General features: G+C 34.5%; 1 protein-coding gene across 8 annotated transcripts in view; it reads right to left on the bottom strand.

Annotated features, from left to right (window-relative positions):
• Window positions 1-22,025, bottom strand: part of FER (FER tyrosine kinase) — a 433,188-nt gene that overhangs the window by 216,548 nt on the left and 194,615 nt on the right. For 6 of the 8 annotated variants that reach the window (XM_005661571.3, XM_021084604.1, XM_021084605.1 and 3 more), the window contains 2 exons: window positions 21,157-21,249; window positions 5,807-6,010 (listed from right to left, as the gene is read on the bottom strand). In XM_005661571.3, coding sequence (XP_005661628.3) covers window positions 5,807-6,010; window positions 21,157-21,249 — 297 coding nt within the window. The remainder of the gene's footprint in view (window positions 1-5,806; window positions 6,011-21,156; window positions 21,250-22,025) is intronic. The other 2 variants (XR_002341846.1, XM_021084609.1) reach the window with 2 other exon arrangements.

Genomic DNA, 22,025 nt, shown 5'->3' with positions numbered 1-22,025 from the left:
ACTCCCACAGCAATTAGTTTTTTAAAGCAATCCCTCTGACTCAGTGAAGTTCTGAGTGCTAATAGTGCAAAAAGAATTATTTCACTTTCATAAAGATGGAGATAAAGTAATGAATCTAAAAATGATGCAAAAAATGTTTGTTTATAAAGTTCATCCAAGCAACTAAGGTCAAGAATAGTACATTCACAGAAGACCCATGCACTGCTGCTGGGACTGTAAACTGGTTCAGTCAATATGGAAAAAAGAATGGTGTTTTCTCAAAAAATTAAAAATATAACTATCATGGGATCCAGCAATTCTACTTTCTTGGTATTTTTCCGAAGAAAATAAAAACACTAATTAGAAAAGATATATGCATATATGATCCCTATATTTATCACAGTATTGTTTAAAATAGCAAGATATGGAAGCAACCTAAATGTCCAATAATAGATGAATGGATAAAGAAGATAGACATACACACATACACACACAATGGACTCACCCATAAAAAAGAATGAAACCCTTCCATGTGCAATAACAATAAGTGAAACAAGTCAATAATAAGTGAAACAAGTCAGAGGAAAAACATACTATTTGCATCTAAAAAAAATCCAGATTAACTTTTAAATAAGAAATTTCTCTTATGTGAATTCCAAAAGAAGCAATTAAAAAAAACAGTAGAAAAGAATTAGTTTTTACAAATTCTTATAAAGATCATTTTGTTGACTATCATTTGTATTACATTTTAAAAACTATTTAATATGTCATTTAAAAATAATTAGTGTAAATAAAAAATGTGGTATGACTAAATTTTTGTAAAATAAGAATTGTAGAGATATGTATAATTAGAATATATTTTTAAAAATCTCAAGGAATATACAATGAGTCCATAAGGGGGTGTTATTGTAGAGCATGTGTTTCATGACACATATTTCTGAATTTTAATGCTGAGTATGAATTACTTTTGTTTTAAAAACATTTACTGTATCTAGAATTTGTTCCTGACTTATCAGTGCACTACTTAAGAATCAATCATGCATATAGATGTCAAACACATAAAAAGGAGAATCAGATTTTATTGCTATAGACATTTTGCTGCTACAGGGGTATTATTATGCAAGGAAGTCAGACAGAACAGAATAAACACAAAAAAGAGAAGGAGAATCAATGAATGTGTAATTTGAAATAATATGCCTGAGTAGATCTCCTGAAAAATAACTGAGAAAGAATCTATCATGCTTAAGGAAAAAGAAAACAGGAGTTTCCCTTGTGGCATAGTGTAAACGAATCTGACTAGGAACCAGGAGGTTGTGGGTTCGGATCCCTGGCCTCACTCAATGGGTTAAGGATCTGGCGTTGCCATGAGCTGTGGTGTAGGTTGCAGATGTGGCTTGGATCCTGCACTGGTGTGGCGAAGGCTGGCATCTGTAGCTCTGTTTTGACCCAGAGCCTGGGAACCTCCATATACCACAGGCGTGGCCCTAAAAATCAAAAAAAAAAAAAAAAGAAAAGAAAAGAAATGAAAAAAGAAACAAAAAGAAGGAAAAGCATTTCTGAAGGAAGCCTAGATGAATAAGGTGAATAAAAACAAAGGTTAAATTTTTAGGTAACACCTAAAAATAAAAGTATAAAACATAAATTTCAGCTTTCTCAGATGAAAATGGCACAGTGAATAGTTACAAAACTAATTAAATAAGGACACAGGAAGGATTGCTGGGGAATCTGAGAAATAATATTAATAAGATTTTGGCATGGCTTTTCCTAGTTAACTTTTATTCACTCTTCAGATATTGTCTCAAACTCAGCCTCCTCAAGTTTCCCAGCTAAAATCTTTCATTGTATTGTGTGTTTTTTCAGCACTGACTGTAGTTTATAATTATATATGTCATGTGTGATTTACCAAAGATTGTGAGCCTCCCTCTAGACTGAAGCACCACCATTATATCTCTGGGCCTTAAAAAGTACTCAATTAGTATTTCCTGGAAACAAATAAATAAGGATTTGGAATGGGTTTGTTTTATTGTTAAGAAGGAAGTCTCCTAAGCTCCTAATTGTGTGTCAGTGGCACAGAAAATGAAATCTTACAATGGCTTCGTTTTGACTTCAAGCCACTTATTGAATCCTTGAATCCCTGAATGGCTGGAGTAGAACAGTTAAAATAATCTTAAGTGTGCAAGGATCAGGCCACAAACTTGGAATTAACTGCCATCCAAACAAGTTTTGGATCTCTACTCACTTTCACTTTGTTTTCCTTAAAAAGCACATTTAAAAGAGATTGCAGCCACAAAAAAAAAGTCAACCCATCTGGTACATTCAGAGACTATATTCAGTTCAAAGTGAAACTTACATGCATGATAAAACATCCAATAAGTATTTGGTGAAGGAACTGATGAACTAATACACCAAGAGGTCCAACCTCGCATAGCAATTACTCACAACTCGACTTTTGCGTTATATTTGTTCTATTGACCCATTTCCCTGGGCCTTATAGAATACTTGCTCAATTACCATTTCCTGAATGAACAAATGAAGAAATTTAAAAATGATGATGTGCCATTATATAGAGGATTTTCCACTGCATCTTTAATATTTCTCTGTTCATGCATTCTACTAATGTCTCACTAATGTCTCTACTAAGCTCACTGAGCAGTAGGCCATACATTTTCAGTTTCACCTCCCTACATTGCATAACATGATACTTTGTCAAAATGTGTTTTTATCAAAGATGTCAGATAAATTAGACAAATATGAATTGGTACTTTCCTATTAATAATAGCATAAAAAGTTCTTCCTGGAATACTTTTGTTTTATCATATGTACTTCTATTTATCATATACAAAAGCAAGGATTTGATTATATACTAACTTATCAAATGGAATAATGCTATTTGAATCTCTATGAAAATCCATGGACATTTATGACACAAAATAACAGGTTTAGGTACAAACTCTATGACCTTATATCAAACACCATAAACAGGTCAGTAACTATGGAAGTGGTCAGTAAATAACACGAGAAGTGCACCAAGATTCGGAGGCTTAGATATGCTCAATATATCTGGCTTTATGAAATTAATATAATTAGGATCCAATGAAAAGCATAGCTCTTCTTGCTTGAACTAGCTAAAACAACAGATACTCTCTGCTAGAGCAGTAAAAAGTGTAAAAATTGAAAGTATCTGCATCCATCTTGATCAGTCATAAAGTTCACAGCATGGCAGTTTCACACCATGTTAAAAAATAACGATGATATGCATACAAAAATAAAGCTTCAAAATAACTGCCAAACTAGACTGCAGTTGACAGAGATAGTGTTGCTAAAAATAACATTACTTGTGATCAATGAATACCTCAAACGTAAATATATGAATTCTAAAACAACTTTCATTACTATTTAAATGTCACAAATAAATATCAAGAGGAACCAAAATTTTTTGTTTAATGTTTCCAATTATATTGATATATCTTACAAAGTATGTTTTCTTGAATAAAGTCATCCAACAATGGTAAAAATGCCTAACTATCTGCATAGCACTTTACATGTTAAAAAGAATATATTCACCATTTGACTGTCCCAATCACTCTTATCAGCTATTACCCCATTACTTCCTAAATGACAGAGCCAGCAAAGTACAGATCTGGGACTGAAACCTAAGTCTCCACTGATCCACTGTTAGACATTTTTTCCATTCTCTAAAGTCCAATATTTCTTTATGTCTTCCTCTTTTAGGACACCTGTCCCCTTATTCATGCTCTTCTTTTATAATCTACTACTGGATTATAAATTCATTGATTGGAAATATAATCGGCAATCATTAATATCTAGTAATGAATTTCCCCATTTTTAGGTCTGCTTTCAGACAACAGGTATATGAGGAAGGTAATGGGATAATTTTAGACCATGTAAGATTCACGTACACAAAAAGAAAAAGAATTAAAAATTCAATAAACAGTCTATAAAACCTTAAAACTCTCATTTTTCAACTGATTGAAGAACTCATCACTATATAGTGAGGATGAACTAAATAAAATTAGGCAGTGGAAAACCTGGGGCATTTTACAGAAATAAAAGCACTCTCATCTTTAATATAGATCTGTGCACAACTTCAATGACAGAGGAAGCCAAATAAAACCTTTAAATGTGAACTTGTAACCATGTCTTATTTTTAAAATACATTAAACTGTTCCCTTTAGTCGCTTAAAATAAAATGCCAATGTTAAAGACAAGTGATAATTTGCAAGTGGACCCTTTTCTTTTGGTTTCAAAGAATCCTAGTTTAAATTCCTATGGTTACATTTTAAATCTTAAGAATAGGAAATGAGGGAAACATTTCAGTCTTATTTAATGTACGACGTATTTCAAAATAGTAACTTTAAGAGCTTAGAAAATAGAAGGAGCCATTCATATAAGTTGTAGTTAGCTTATACTTTACCTATGATCTTTCCTTCTACAATTCTCATACCACTTTACAAATACAGCCAACATGGTCACAGGTTATAAAAAAAGAATTTGTCTACATCCATAACTCAAAGACATATACAAATTATAAAGAGTTTGTCAAGGAAATAAAGAATGAATACTATTAGAAACAGAAGGTTGGATATATGAGAGCAGGCAAATATAATTATCAAATTGAGGTCTGAATATTATGCAAAATTAATAATACTGTGAACGCTATAATACACACTTTAATGGATTTATATCAACTCATCTGAATGGCATCTATTTTAATTTAAATACAATTCCTAGATGTGATTATAGTAAATACCACTTTTAAATGGTGCTTTTATGGTATATGAATTTCACCTCAGAATTCTGTCTATAAATTACATAGCTAACATAATATGTAATGTATATTATCATTAGATGATCTGTATGTAATTACATATGAACTAAAATACACATGTTCCTAAAACTCTCTAAAGTTCATCTAATGATAATGGTTCAATCTTCTTATAAGGTAATTAGTATCAATCTAGTGCCTGGATAGAAACTGAAATCCTAGAGACAGCCACCCTGAAAACTGAAAATGCATGCCATTTGCAATGATGGGGTGAAAAATGACAAAAAGAGGTATCAATTTCTTCACATGCTAAAAACATTAAAATTTTCTCAGCAGTTAAACAAAATTTTGAGATCACTCTTCATCTGCTTAATGCTTAATAAAGAATGTAACAAACAAAATAAGTAGTTTAACAATACTTAAATAAATGTCGACAAATAAATCAGTGTTAGAAAATGGAATGTAAATAGATCATTTAAAAACTTTCCTCAATTTCTATTTATTGCTTATTAATGCCAACAAATAATAGTTTTTCACAGAAAGAGAAAAAAAACCCTCAATGAATCATAAAAGCAATTCAACTATCACTGTCCCATTCATTACAGAATTTCATTATTATGATTTAATAAAATAATTTCTTTAAAAATCTCTCATGGTAACATTTTTGAACAATTTTAGGGGCTAGTTTTAAGAGTATAAAATTCATAATTTTCTCCAGAAAAAAATTATGATAATCACATTATTTCTTTTATTTTTTAACTTAAAGTATCTTCAAATTTAAATATTTTAAATATTTATGAATTTAAATTTAATATAAATCTGTAACAACTGTTTTTAACTTATAATATTTTAAAATACGTATTTCCTTTAAAAGATTAACATTTTAGTGAATTCTGCATCATTGCATTTAAGGAATTCAGGAAAAAGAAAAATTAAGTGGTAAACTTAACATTACAGGCATTTATCACAAACTATTCATTTTATTAAAACTATGCAATGAACTACATCAAAACATATATATAAACTAAATTGGAAACGTACATCAACATATTGTATGATAAAGTGTCTCCTTTGTCCATCAGAAAATACAGAAAGGACATATTCACCAGGTTTCCCATGACTCTCTCGCACCAAGAAGTCTCCTTGTTGTTTTAACAGATCTTGCGCTTCTATTCTGGGAATTGCACCATGGTACCAGTCCTGTTCTGCCAGAGGCTTCTCAATTATAGGGATCGAATCACAGAACTTGAGTAAATATTGAAAAAAAAAAACTAAATTAGAGAAAAATAGCAATTTTTTTCTGGTAAAATTCATAGCAATTATAAGTACTTCTTACATGTGTTCCTCCCTTTAACTGACCAATTAAAAGTTAAATGATAAGTCTGAAATTTTCATAACCTTTAAAGAAAATATTTACTGCAGCACCGGTGCTAAAGTTTAGCACAAATACGTGTCCATCATACTTTAAACTTATTTGTTTTTTCTATCATACATAGGTACACACAATATTAACATTTAGAAATAGCATTTACAGTCTTATTCACCACTTCATAAAATAAATCCATACATTTAAAATTTTTCAATCAGAGTTATGATGAAAAGGGCGTATTATCAGAGAAATCTACCACAAAACACCCTCATTTTTTTTAAATTAAAAGTTGAGTTAGGAGAGTTCCCTTCATGGCTCAGCGGTTAATGAACCCAACCAGGATCCAAGAGGATGTGGGTTCAGTCCCTTGCCTCACTTGGTGGGTTAAGGATCCCATGCTGCCAGCAGCTATGGTGTGCTCTGATGCAGCTCTGCAGATGCAGCTCTGATTTGACCCCTAGCCTGGGAACTTCCATATGCCATATGCCACGGGTTTAGCGCTGAAAAAGCAAAAAAAAAAAAAAAAGTTGAGTTAGGCATTCTCTGGTGACTCAGCACATTAAAGATCCAGCTATGTCACTGCTGTGGCTCTGGCTACTGCTGTGGCATAGGTTCCATCCCTGTTCCAAGAATTTCTGCACAGCCAAAAGAAAAGAAAAAAAGTCATGTTTTATCTTTTAACAAAATCATTTCTTAATCATATGGCTGTGGACTGTCTACCTCATGGGTCCCAGGAGCACTAAAGATTCACTTGATGCTGCCTTGTTGCTGTGCCTTCTCATTCTTATCCTTAGGCCCTGGACAGCCTTAATGATTACCTATGTCACATAGCTGGTCCTGATCCTGTACAGTGAGGACCAACAAGATCCTTGGATGAAATAGCATTATTGAAACTACCAATGTGGGATTACAAACATATGGCAAAAAACAAGGGAGAAATATAAACAAGAGCACAGCAGGAAAGCAAATTATCTGTTATTTTAAGAGGCCAGATGCTAATAACAAATAGTGATAACTAAGCTGGTTATGTTTCCTTGAAACATTTTTAATTAATAATAGATGAATCACATGTTTTCTGGTTATAAGAAAAAGCTATTTGTATGTTTATTCTTATCATCCACAGAAACCTCATGGTAAAAGTACTTTATGGGTAAAATATAATAATGAGTACTAACTCTGAAGGTTCTCAAGATACAATATGTACAATGCTCCATGAGAAGTGCTTTATAAATTGGGAAAAATAGAATTAATAATAAATGAGAGGCAAATAATCACATTCTTCAGGTTGATATTATGAAATCTGCATAGAGAGCTGCTGTTCCCCAGCCCCTACACAATACTGTTATGAAATGCAGGCTGATCTCACTATGGGTATATGTGGACATATATGTGCTCAGACACACACATGGGAAAGGTTGTACATATCCTGTCTCAGTCTAGCAGGACTAGTCCTGTTCCAGGACTTCCCTGGAACACTGGAAAGAATGTTTTTATTAAGAGGATTTCAATTACACTTCAATACCATTTTGCAAGCTTGACAGTAATAGAATACAGGAGGTATCAGCAACAAAATCCAGCCTCCCCAAAGCCTTTACAATGACATCGAAAATGAAATGAAGGAGTTCCCGTTGTGGCTCAGTGCTAAAGAACCCGACTAGTATCCATGAAGACTTGGGTTTGATCCCTGTCCTTACTCAGTGGGTTAAGGATGCTGTGTTGCCATGAGCGGCAGTGTAGGTCACAGATTTGGCTTGGATTCTACATTGCTGTGGCTATGGCGTAGGCCAGCAGATGAAGTTCTGATTTGACCCCTAGCCTGGGAACTTCCAAATGCCTAAAAAGAAAAAAAAAAAAAAAATGAAATGAAGCTTTTGACTTTGAATATCACATCTTTCTAAGCCTAAGTGAGGAAAGACTTTTTTGTCATTATCTAAAAGTTTTGCCACAGATATAGAGGTCTCCTTTTTAAAATGTATAGTAATCCAATACAGTTAACAAGTTATAATCAATAAGACAAGATTTCTGATAGACCAGGATAGCTGTTGAGTTAGTTATTTTCCCTGAGCCTTGTTCTTAAAGAATATTCAAGCAAAAACAGCTTACTGAAATAAAAAGATTAGTTTAAATGAAGACACAATATACATACATATAATTGGCTTTTTAGGGCTGCACTTGAAGCATATGGAAGTTCCCCGGTGAAGGGCTGAATTGGACCTGCAGTGGCCAGCCTACATCAGAGCCACAGCAATGCCAGATCCAAGACACATCTGCAACCTACACCACAGCCTACAATAACGCAGGATCCCTGACCCACTGAGCAAGGCCAGGGATCAAATGCACATCCTCATGGATACCAGTTGGGTTCATTACTACTGAGTCACAATGAAAACTCCTAAATGTTTTTTTTTCTTGACCTAAGAATAAGAGGCTATTTTTTCACTCTAGTTCAAACCAATTCCCAAGTATGTGATGAAGATTTGTATGCATTTATCTCTAACATTTGAGCACAAGATGAGCTCCTTTTTTGAGAGGCGAAGACAAAAATGTTAAAAAAAAAAGTCAAAGTCTAGATTTTATTCAAATTAAGTACCCAAATAAGAAACCATTAAAAAAAAAACTAAAATAAAGCAGCATGGAAAATATGCACATAAACCTCTCAATGAGCTTGAACAAGCTATATAAAACTTCAAACACTAACAGTAAAGTTTTTACAAATTTTTAATAATCATAAAAAGACATTTGGAGTTCTCTTGTGGTGCAAAAGGGTTGGAGGTATCTTTGATGCACTGGACTGCGGGTTTGATCCTCATCCTAGAACACTGTATTAAGGATCTGGCATTGCCACAGCTGCCACAGTTGCAACCTTGCAACTCTGGCTCAGCTCTGATCCCTAGCCCTCCAGCTCCATATGCCATGGGATGGCCAAAGAAGAAAAAAAAAAAAAAAAAAGACATTTAATTCCTTTCTATTCTTATATAAATTTAGTTATTAGTTTAATAATCTAAGTAATGAATTATTCAAATCTGGTATAATAATACACTAGGGTGACTGACTTCAAGTAACTCACAGGATTTTAAACATTTCTCAAAAATTCCATTAAAAACCCCTTTAATTTTCTTTTTTTTTTTTTATTTTCCCACTGTACAGCAAGGGGATCAAGTTATCCTTACATGTATACATTACAATTACATTTTTTTTCCCCACCCTTTGTTCTGTTGCAACATGAGTATCTAGACAAAGTTCTCAATGCTATTCAGCAGGATCTCCTTGTAAATCTATTCTAAGTTGTGATAATTTTCAAGCTATGTATCTCTGGGAAATTTTAAGAGGAGATTAAAAATCAAATGGCATATAATCAGAAGTAAGAGAATCACCAAACACTAGTAAAAGGTGAGAAATATTGGCCTACTGAATGTGAATCTGCCTGCTGCTAGTACAAGCTACCTTCAGTGAAAGGGAAATGAAACCTTAAGCAGGAAAAATGTATTTTATACCATTTAGAGTCTGATGGTTGAACAATTGCTTAAAATAAAATGAAAGCCTGAAGTATAATGTTCTTCCTGCTACTTTTTTTTCAAATTTCTAAATAGCTATGTTTTGAATTTATCAAATGAGTTAATTATTAAAATAATGAAAAATAAAGAATATTCTGGATATTCGATCCTCACAGTTGTTTGCCTTCCAGCTGGACAAAGAAGATGTACATCAATTGAAGCAGCAGTTATATCTTTAACAGACTCTAAGGCCTATATGCAAATCTACAAATTCTAAGTTTTATAGAAGTAAAGTAAAACTGATCATTTTTAATGGACTGATATCTTAGTTATTTTTGTTATTAAGATACTTTACCTAATGTTCACTTGCTACTATGAAACTAGAAACAAAACTCGTTTCCACAAATTTCTTAATAATTTTTTATTCTTTTTGAGAATTTGTTTAGTCTTTAGCTAATACTATAACTGTTGATTGGGAAGAATTACAGGTTGACTAGAGACTCACTCACACAATTCTTCCCAAAACTTTATTTAAAAAGACAGGCAATCAGGCCAAATTCAAATACTACCTTACTTCCACAACTTCTCGTTTCCTTGATTGCCTTTTGCATGTGCCCCTACCTGGATCTCTAACAGGAGACATTAGCTCTAGCAAAATATATTTTCTTAAAGGTAACTCATTTTTGGTCTCACACTTCTGCTTCCTCCAATACCTTCTGATTTCCCCTGACTTCGCACATTTTTTATTGCTTCTTTAGGTCTCTTATTCATCTTATCTTTATTAGTAATCATTGTTTTTTCTCTTTATTATTTTTTACCCATTTACTTTTTCCAGTTGTGCTTGTGACTCTCATCGATCCTCTCATCAGATCATTCCACTGCATTTTTTTTCTACAAATTTATTTTTTCAGAATCAAACATCCTTTCCTTAAGGCTCATACAATGTTACGTGTAAAATGTGTCACAGCATCAATAATAGCATTTTAGTCCATTAGCAGTATTCAGCGTTACTGTTATATTACACATCTCAACTAAAACTACCATCAGATCATTCTACTGAGTCAGTATGAAATCACAGCTCAATAAATTTAAACATTTTATCAACACTAAGATTGCCTATATAGAACAAAGTATCAGTCTGACATGATCTGGGTCATTTAAGCATTTGAGCAAACATAAAAAATAGACTTCCTCTCTATTCAGTGAAGTTATAGAAAATAAATCCTGATAAGTTCTTCTAATACTAGTGATACAAAACTTACAATTCTGGGAATAAAATTTAGTTTTCTTATACATGACTAACCATATTGGAGAATTCAGTGTATTTATGGCAGTGATATGATGCAAGAAATTTAATTTTTATTTCCCCTTGTTTCTCATTTTTCTACATCTTAGTGCCTGGGCAAAAATGAATAAATAAATAAACAAAAAAACAAATATCTTAACAGTAAAGAAAGGTGGGGTTCCCGTTGTGGTTCAGCAGCTGAAGAACCTGACTAATATCCATGAGTATGCAGGTTCGATCCCTGGCCTCACTCACTGGGTTAAGGATCCTGTATTGCCACAAGCTGCAGCATAGGTCATGGATGTGACTCAGATCTTGCATTGCTGTGGCTGTGGCATAGGCCAGCAGCTACAGCTCCAATTCGGCCCCTAGCCTGGGAACTTCCACATGACGTGGATGCAACCCTAAAAAGACAAAAATAATAATAACGATAATAATAATAAAGGAAGGCAACTAAGGTTTAAAATATATAACATTTAGGCTTAAATTAACAACATGCCTTGTCAGAGGAAGTACAAGCTTGCTCTAAAAGACTTGAAAGAAAACACTAAACAAATAAAAATAAGTTCATTATGTTATGATTTACAAGAACTATATCTCACTATGCCAATGGTGGAAGCCAAGCATTATAATACCAATGTCATAACTTATGTACAACTTAAAACACAGATGAATTATAATTTGCTGATTTTCTAAAAAGAAGCAAACAAGCAAATCTTACTATGTTATTATATGTATTGGAAGCATATCTTTATTTTTTAATATTTTTATTTCCTAAGTTCAAGTATAAAGTATTTCTAAAATTAAAAATAACCTAGGAGTTCTTGCCGTGGTTCAGTGGGTTAAGAATCTGACTGCAGCACCTCAAGTCACTGCGGAGATATGGGTTTCACCCCAGACCAGTCCAGTGGGTTAAAGGATCTGCTGTTGCTGCAGCATGGAGTAGGTCACAACTATGGCTTGGATTCAATCCCTGACCTGGTAATTAAGATATACTTTGGGTGTGGCCATAAAATAAATTTAAAAAAAATTAAAATCACCTATATGTTTACAGACTATAGAAAAATACTAATTTTAAGGAGACAGATGTTGAATAATTTAGTTTTTCTTATGTCTAGGGAACAGTTATCTGGAACAAAATGTGTTTTATTCTGGTTTTAAAGAACATTTTTCAGAATGCTACTATTATAAGGGTGTTTTGCACTACATAGATCAGTAAACAACCAGTACTCACTAGGGGCTGTAAAATGGAACAAAATATTTGCTCAGCCACTTATAACAAAAATTCTACAGAAAAACAATCACTCTGGAGAGAAGGCAGTGTTGTTGACATGACTAGAACAGATCTCATCAAATACAATGTGGTTTAAAAGGCTTTCAATGGAAATGGCCTCTCATGATTGCCAGTAGGCTTTCAGGTTATGCAATGACTCCTGTCTAACAACTTTGGCCTTGACTTCAGAAGCAGTCTATAAGAAACAGTCTGCAATGCAAATTTATGACCTCCTAAAGCATGGAAAGATCCTGGATGTGGGGCAGATCTCAGTGAGGGGAGGTGCTATGAATAGGTTAACACCTTCAGTACAGTGAGGAAAAAGAACACATGCTTGCAGCTGATGTAACATTATTAAAATACTAATCTGATCACAACAGTAAATATTAAACATCTACCCTCAAATACTATATTCAGTTAAAGCCAAATTCAATAATGAGCTATCTCATATTCCTCCTTCCAGCAACAATGCTGATTAAAGTGTTCCATTAGACTGTCTTTACAGGTAGCTCTACATTTTAGCCACACTTAAAAATGGTGAATTTAACAGCTATAACATATCCAATGGGAATACCATTATAATTAATTCACTTCTCTATGTATAATGCAATTAGTTGTTTTATCTAAAATTGTTTCATAGTTCCAATGTTTATTTCAATAAAGAAACAATAATTTAACAGCTGCTGCTTTTTTCATATTTTAAATTAAATATGGTTCCACATACAAAACAATGCATTTGGACATCTACCTCATACCATATACAGAAATTAACTCACAATGGATTAAAGACCTAAGTGCAAGAGTTAAAACTATACTCTCAGAAGGAAACACAGGTGAAAATTTGCATGACCTTGCATTAGACAATGGTTTTTCAGACATGACACTAAAAGTATGTGCAATGAAAAATAAATAAGCAGGACCTTGTAAAATTAAAAACTTTTGTGTGTCAAAGAGCACTATCAAGAAAATGGAAAGACCATTCACAAGGTGAAAAAAAATTTTTCAAATTATATATTTGCTTGTATCAAGAATATATAAATACCTCATAACTTAATGAAAAATACCAATTAAAAAGTATACAAAGGATATGAATAGTCATATCTCCAAAGAATATATATAAGGGCTAATAAGCACATTAAAAGATGCTCAAGATCATTAGTCATCAGGAAAAATGTAAATAAAACCACAATGAGACACCACTACATACCCACTAGGATGTCTATAATTTTTTAAAAATGTGAAAATAACAAGTGTTGATATTATAGAGAAACTGGAACACTCATACATCATATACATTGCTGGTGGGAATGTAAAATGTTGCAACCACTGTGGAAAACAGGCTGGCAGTTCCTCAAAAACTTAAACATAGATTTATGATATAACTCAGCAATTTCTAAGTATATAACTCAGAGAACTGAAAACAGATATTCACATAAAAACTTGTACATGAATGTTCATTACAACATTATTCATAATAACCCAAAGATGGAACGACCCAAATGTCTATCAGCTGATAAACGGATAAACAATATGTGATAAATCCACATATCAGAACATTATTCAGTTATTCAAAAGGAATGAAGTACTGTCATATGTTACAACATGGATGAACCCTGAAAACATTACACTAAGTGAAAGAAACTATACACTAAAAGGTCACATACTGTATGGCTCTACTTATGTGAAATGTCCAGAAAAGGCAAATCTACAGGGATCAAAAATTAGATGAGTGATTGCCAGAAAACTGAAAAGCGTGTAGAGGGGATTGAGGCTAATTGCTAATAGGAATGAAGTTTCTTACTGGGGAGATTGGAATGTTCTACAATGATATAGTGGTGATGGTTGCACAATATGAATATACTAAAACCATTGTGTGAAGTATATCACAATAAAATAATTTCAATCGGCTTAAGTTTGCCATTTTGGCGGGGTTTTTTAAAAAAAACATTTTTATAAAGAAAAAAATCATTTATAACAATTAAAAATTTTCCTTCTTCTCTGTTACTTTTACCAAATTAGCATACTCAAAAAAATACTAAATTATGTCAGAAAAATATCTGAAATTACAATTAAGTAGGTTCTAAAATTTTATCCATCTTAGATTATCATACTTAACACCTGAAATCTTTTTTTTTTTTTTTTTTTTTTTTTATTTTCCCACTATACAGCAAGGGGGTCAGGTTATCCTTACATGTATACATTGCAATTACAGTTTTTTCCCCCACCCTTTCTTCTGTTGCAACATGAGTATCTACACATAGTTCTCAATGCTATTCAGCAGGATCTCCTTGTAAATCTATTCTAGGTGGTGTCTGATAAGCCCAAGCTCCCGATCCCTCCCACTCCCTCCCCCTCCCATCAGGCAACCACAAGTCTCTTCTCCAAGTCCATGATTTTCTTTTCTGAGGAGATGTTCATTTGTGCTGGATATTAGATTCCAGTTATAAGTGATATCATATGGTATTTGCCTTTGTCTTTCTGGCTCATTTCACTCAGTATGAGATTCTCTAGTTCCATCCATGTTGCTGCAAATGGCATTATGTCATCCTTTTTATGGCTGAGTAGTATTCCATTGTTAACACCTGAAATCTTGACATTCACATTAAGACTCAAGACCTCAGATACCCACAGAGTTCAGGGGAAAACCTCCTTCTTCAAATAATTGGGATACCTAACACCTTACAGAAATCATTCTTTACTTTTAGTCAAATGTGCTATTGCATAAAAAACCACAGACTGTCTCAGTCTTTTTAGTTCATGAGATTACAAAATGAAGCAGGAACTACCAAAGGACATTTAACTGATGGAGACAATGACGACCTTAATCATGAAAATAAAAATGTGATCACCTGGGTGGAGGAAGGGAACAGTCCCTAGAATTCTCAATTATAGAAGGAACAGTTTGTCAGATGAAATAGGTATTTCAAAGCTTCAAAGATATTGATAAGTTTATAAAAAAATGTAGCTGTGAATGAGGTACATACTTTGTGGGAAAGGCACTTTGTTTCGGGTAAAAGCAGTCTGTAGATACCATATTTTAACCTACATTGATCACTGTCAATTTAGTAATTTTACTTAGAAACAGGGTAAATACCACTTTTAAGTGGGGAAAACAATACATAAATACTTTCAGATGTGAAAAAAAAGTTATGGTTTATACATTAATGTATGAAGATTGTGCAGATTATACCTGGCATACTTTAAGGGTAGCCTACCCTATATAACTTCATCCTAATGAGCAAACTGGATTTCTCCTCTGTTTCTAAATGTAAATCAGTGTGTCTTAAAAGGAAAAAGCCTCCCTTATCCTCTGGTCAGATATGATTTATCAAAACAGGCTCTAGCTAGAGCTGAAAGCTGAAATTCCCATAACTATGAGCTTCAAAGTAACATATGCAACATGAGGCTGCAGGGCCACTCCTGCACACCTAGACAGCTGTCTTGAGGGTACAAGGTTCTCAAGCATCCCAGGTTATGAGGGAACAAACCAAGGAAATATGGAAAAATTTAACCCATTCCCACAATCATAGCATTCTTATTTTCCTAACAACACTAGCTAAACATCTTAAGCTCTAAATTTCACTCTCCCACATTTATGTCTAAAAATAAACCTGAAGGAAATCTTGGGTTTATAATGGGACTTGGCTCTCAAGTATTTAAAACATTTTACTCCAGTCAAGACTGATCTTTAACAGCACACAGGAAATGAAAGGGTGGGGGCCATCTTTGATAAATTAGCTTACCAATAAACAGCTATTAGTTGCTGGCACAAACACCTCTGACCTAAGTGAAACAAAAGTGAGTTAACAACTTTCTGTGTTTCAGTGATTCATTTTAATGTTATATAATTTTATAAAGGGCTCACTGAGGTATTCAAACATTTCTTTTCAAGAGCTTGTTTGTTTTTATTTATTATTTTTATGCCACACCTGTCACTTATGCAAGTTCCTGGGCTAGGGGTCAGATAGGAGCTGCAGCTATGCCCTACACCTCAGCCAAAGCAGCTGCAGATCCAAGCCATATCTGTGACCTATGCCACAGCTCACAGCACTGCCTGATCCTTAACCCACTGAGTGAGGCCAGAGATCAAACCAGCATCCTCATGAATACTGTGTCACATTCTTAACTCATGAACCACAACAGGAAATCAACTATTTCAACTGTTTTTAAATATTTCCTTTGAATAACTGTTTTTCCTTTTTCTTCTAATAAAAATTATCAAAAAATTCTCCTCATTGAACCTCTGAAACTTCTCATAAATTCTTAATCAAGTTTTCTACTCTTTATTTTGTATATCAAATCATAATAAACCAAGTCCTATGAACTAATATTTATCTGTAAGGTTGTAAATCATTAATGTAAGAAAAAAGAGTAGGAAATCAGACTTGAAAGAGATTTACTCTATCATGTAGCTTTTGCCCATAATTATTTTCATTTTCATTTGCTATTAATGCCACATGAGATGGTATGCATTAGTTCACAGCTCCCTCCCTAATGCCAGAGAATACTTTTGTAATCGGAAGTGATAATGGAAGCATCAGGCAGGGTGGTCCCTACATGCCATGGGCTTTGGCTCCCATCCAACCAGGTGTTTCCTCACAACCTCATAGTCACCCATACTTTTGTGAGGCACCAACATCAGCTTCATACTTGGTCTCAGGGGGAAATAAGAAGAAAATCTCCAAGGACTGATGGAGAGCTTCCAGGGGACTGACTCAGATTTTACTCTCTGAAGACAACAGAATGAAAAAGGAGATAAGAAATCAGTTTTTTATGAACTTTGTGAGCAAAAACCCAGCAAAAAATAAGGGACTCAGGGATTAAGATAGAGGAATAGAAGGACTGGAGCTTAACTTCCCTCCTAAAAAACAACAAAATTTACAACAAAATACTGAGCAATCTTCAAACAAATGGACTGGAAACTTTCAAAAAGATATCCTACTCCAGAAGATGAAGAGGAGGCCACATCAAGAGGTAGGAGGGACGATTACATGACATAAGCAACCCCATACCTCCTGGGTGGGAAGCCCCACAGACTGAAAAGTAACTGGTTCACTGAAACTCACCTAAAGGAGTGGGAGTTCTAAGCCCCACATCAAACTCCCACGTGTGGGGATCTGGCACTGGGAGAAAGAGCCCCTGGAGCATCTGGCATTGAAGGCCAGTGGGGCTTGTGCTCAGGAACTCCACAGCACTGGGGAAAATGGAGACCCCATTCTTGAAAGGCGCACACAGATTTTCACATGCACTGGGTCCCAGGGCAAAGCAGTCTCCATAGGAATCTGGGTCAAACCTGACTGCAGTTCTTGGAAGACATCCTGGGAAAACAGGAGTGAATGTGGCTCATTGTGGGAGGACACTGGAAGCAAAGCTCTCGGGAAAATTCAATAGCATGCCTTTCTCTGCAGGTGGCCATTTTGGGAAAATCTGGCCCCACCTATTAGCACTGAGAAGCCCCAGGGCAAACAACAATCCAGGTGGGATCACAGCCCCACCCCTCAGTAAACAGGCTACCTAAAGACCCCTCAGGCACAGAGCTGCCCCAACCTCACCCAGAGACAAAGACTCATCCACCAAAGGGATAGGAATAAGTTCCACCTACCAGTGGGCAGGCATCAGTCCCTCCCATCAGGAAGCCTACAGCAAGACCCCATACCAACTTCAGCCACAAGGGGGGCAGACACCAGAAGTAAGAGAGGCTACAACTCTATTACCCATAAAAAGGTCACCACACCAAACACCTATAAAAATGAGAAGACAAAGAACTACAAATCAAATGAGGGAGAAAGAAAAAACCCCAGAAAATCAGCTAAGTGATCAGGAGATTCTCAGCCTCCAGGAAAAAGACTTTAGACTGTTGATGCTGAAGATGATGCAAGACATTGGAAATAAACTGGAGGCAAAGATGGATAACTTACAGGAAACACTGACCAAAGAGATACAAGATATAAAACTTAAACAAGAAGAGATGAAAATACAATAACTGAAGTAAAAAATTCAATAGAAGCAGCTAACAGTAGAATACAGGAGGCAGAAGAATGAATAAGCGAGGTGGAGGATAGATTAGTAGAAATTACAGATGTGGAACAGAAAAGAGAAAAAAGACTGAAAGGAAATGAAGAGAGTCTCAGAGAACTCTGGGACAACGTTAAATGCAACAACATCTGTATCACAGGGATGCCAGCAGGAGAAGAGAGAGAAAGGGACAGAAAACATATTCCAAGAGATAATAGCCAAAAACTTCCCTCACATGGGGAAGGAATCACTCACTCAAATCCAGGAAGCACAACGAGTACCATATAAAATAAGCCCAAGGAGGAACACCCTGAGACACATATTAATCAAACTGACCAAAATTAAAGACAAAGAGAAAATCTTGAAAGCAGCTAGGGAAAAGAAACAAATAACATACAAGGGAATCCTGATGAGGTTATTGGCAGATTTTTCAACAGAAACTCTGCAGGCCAGAAGGGAGTGGCATGATATACTTCACGTGATGAAAGGAAAAAACCTCCAACCAAGATTACTCTACCCAGCAAGGCTCTCATTCAGATTTGAAGGAGAAATTAAAAGCTTAACAGATAAGCAAAATCAATGAGAATTCAGCAACACTAAACCAGCCTTACAACAAATACTAAAGGAACTTCTCTAGGCAGAAAAGAAAAGGCCACAACAAGAAACAAAAATACCACAAAGGACAAGGCTCACCAGTAAAGGTATATATACAGTAAAGATATGAAATCATCCATGCACAATTATGCCACCAAAATCAGAAATCATGAGAAGATGTGGGTACAAATGCAGGACACTGGAGATGAACTTGCAATTAAGAGATGAACAACTTAAAACAATCTCTTATAAATATAGACTCACATCAAAACTTCAGAGTAACTGCAAACCAAAAATCTACAATTGATATACACACAAATAAGAAAAATCAACTCAAATACAACACTGAAGATAGTCCTCAAACCACAAGAGGAGAGAACAAGAAGGGAAGAAAAAAGAGCAACAAAAACAAATCCAAAGCAATTAATAAAATGGCAATAAGAACATACATACCAATAATTACCTTAAATGTTAATGGACTAAACGCCCCACCCAAAAGACACAGATTGGCTGAATGGATACAAAAACAAGATCCATGTATATGTTGTCTTCAAGAGACCCACTTTGCTTCTAGGAATAATGGAAGCATCAAAGGTTATAATATAAGTTAAAAATCTCTCTTATATAAAAACACATTTTTTTTCTTTTTAGGGCCACACCTACAGGATATGGAAGTTCCCAGGCTAGAGGTCGAATCCGGGCTGCAGCTGCCATCCTACACAACAGCCACAGCAACTTAGGATCTGAGCCACATCTGCAACCTACATCGTAGCTCACAGCAACGCCAGTTTCTTAACCCACTGAGCAAGGCCAGGGATCCAACCCACATGTTCATGGATACTAGTTGGGTTCTTAACCCACTGAGGCACAACAGGAACTTTTATAAGAACATAATTTTCTTCCTTTTTTGTTAATTAAAATATCTAGTGCTTTGTCTCAATTGTGTATAAAAGACCACTGCTTGAGTGCAATAAATAAGAGAACATGTGTTAAATGTTAAAATTGAATTATAGCAAATAAATCAAAATGTGAATGGATATTTAACTGATGTACAGTTAAAAACACTTTTTTTTTTCCTTAAATAAGAGTAGGTTACATTGGCTTAGCTAAACTTTTAAGTAATAATAAATACTATTATGGTATTATTCTGGACTAGCCAATGGGGGCCTACTGTATAGCACAGGGTACTCAACCCAACATTCTGTGATCATCTATATGGGAAAAGAATCTGAAGAAGAATCGATATGTGTGTGTGTGTATGTGTGTGTGTGTGTGTGTGTGTGTGTGTGTGTGTATAAAACTGAATCACTCTGTTGTACATCAGAAATTATTACGACATTGTAAATCACAATATTTCAATAAAACTTTACAAAATGAAAAATAAAAGATATTATTCTGTATAAACTTAGCAAGATGGGGGATATGTACTAGGTTGTACTGAATAATTTTGTCTTGATCACATTCAGTAAAATATCATTATAAAGTTCTACTTTGAGACATGACTAGAATTTAAAAAATTGATGATTTAGTTTATAGACAATGAAATAAGAAAAACACTTTATAATTTCATTATATAAAAGGGATAAAAATATTTTTTATCTTGTTGACTATAGCTGCTATTACTAGGGATAATTAATATTCTATGTATAACTGTAATATACCAAAGCCTAATTTCAAAGACTTCAATTTTCTAACTAAAATAGTCTCAAAAATATAAACATTCATATAAACTGATACATTAAAAAATATATATACAATCCCTATTATAAAAATGTTTTACTGTAAAAGAAATTTATTTGTATGTTTCTTCTAATAAAGCCCCAAAGTACATAAAATATTACCTGTAATTACTCACATGTAGTATAGAAAGATTACAATACAAATTTATTTCTTTCCATCTGACATCAACGTCACATGGGATTTTACTATATGCATATATACACAGATTCATATGCATGGAAAAAGTTAAACTGTGTACTTACCTTTCAATTTTTTTTTTTTTTTTTGTCTTTTTGCCATTTCTAGGACCATTCCCATGGCATATGGAGATTCCCAGGCTAGGGGTCCAATGGGAGCTGTAGCCGCCAGCCTACACCAGAGCCACAGCAACACGGGATCTGAGCCAAGTCTGCAACCTACACCACAGCTTATGGGAAAGCCAGATCCTTAACCCACTGAGTGAGGCCAAGGATCAAACCTGCAACCTCATGGTTCCTAGTCCGATTCGCTAACCACTGAGCCACGATGGGAAGTCCACCTTTCAATTCTTAAGAATAAATTTACATATGATATTCACTAATATATCAGAAAGAAGCTAGACAATAACTATTTTCAGTAGTATATAGAGTTCATTCTACTTACTGTTGAAGAACCCAGGGCAGATTTTGGAGACCTAATCATGCCAGCAATTGAATGACGAATAGACTCAAATTTGGATAGCCTCTCTTTTCTTTCCTGGAAAGATTAAGAAAGAATCCATCAGAAACAGTAAACTATCTGGTACATACACAAGCTTATGTTCACCCATTCCATCTTCCAAGTAAATAAAATGTAAACTTCTTAACGTTAAAGATGAAAAACAACCAAATGCACATAAACTCTGCAGCATTTAACTTCCCTGGTCCCTCAATAAATGTCAGGATTTGGGGGAAAATAAGACAGAAATATAAATTCATGAGATGAAAGGGAACAAGAAATGTAAAGGAAACAAAGAAAACTAGGTATTAGCATGCAGGGAATAAGAAAGACACAAACTAGAAGGAAACGATTTAACATAGATTTCAGATAGTACCGTAGTTGTGAGGGATTTTGAAGGGAAAGGGGAAAAAAAAAAGGTAGAGGAGGAAACAGAATTATGTGGGGCATATTTTTAAAGAGTGAATTTCATGTAAGTAGCTTGAAAGTTTCCCAAAGATTCACGTGATGATGATGCTGATGATGACAACGACGACATCACTGATGACAACGAAAGAGGAGAAAGTAAAATAAAGAGGTGGTAACAGAACTACCACTAAGAAAAGTAAATCCAGGTTGCTATTTGCTGTAAGATGTGTATTTCTGAGGATCACACACCGCGAATGAAGAAAACTTTTCCTTAAAATCCCCAATGCTTAGATCCATTTCGCAAGCACAAGTGAATGTTGTAAGTAAGAGGAGAGAGAAGGAAAACAAAAATGAGAACATGGAGGTAAGAAGGAGAATGACAGCAAAGCATGAGTGAGGCTTTGTCA

This window comes from Sus scrofa, chromosome 2 (genome assembly GCF_000003025.6).
Source record: "Sus scrofa isolate TJ Tabasco breed Duroc chromosome 2, Sscrofa11.1, whole genome shotgun sequence".
NCBI classification, from domain to species: Eukaryota; Metazoa; Chordata; class Mammalia; order Artiodactyla; family Suidae; genus Sus; species Sus scrofa.
This window is presented reverse-complemented; position numbering and strand designations above follow the sequence as displayed.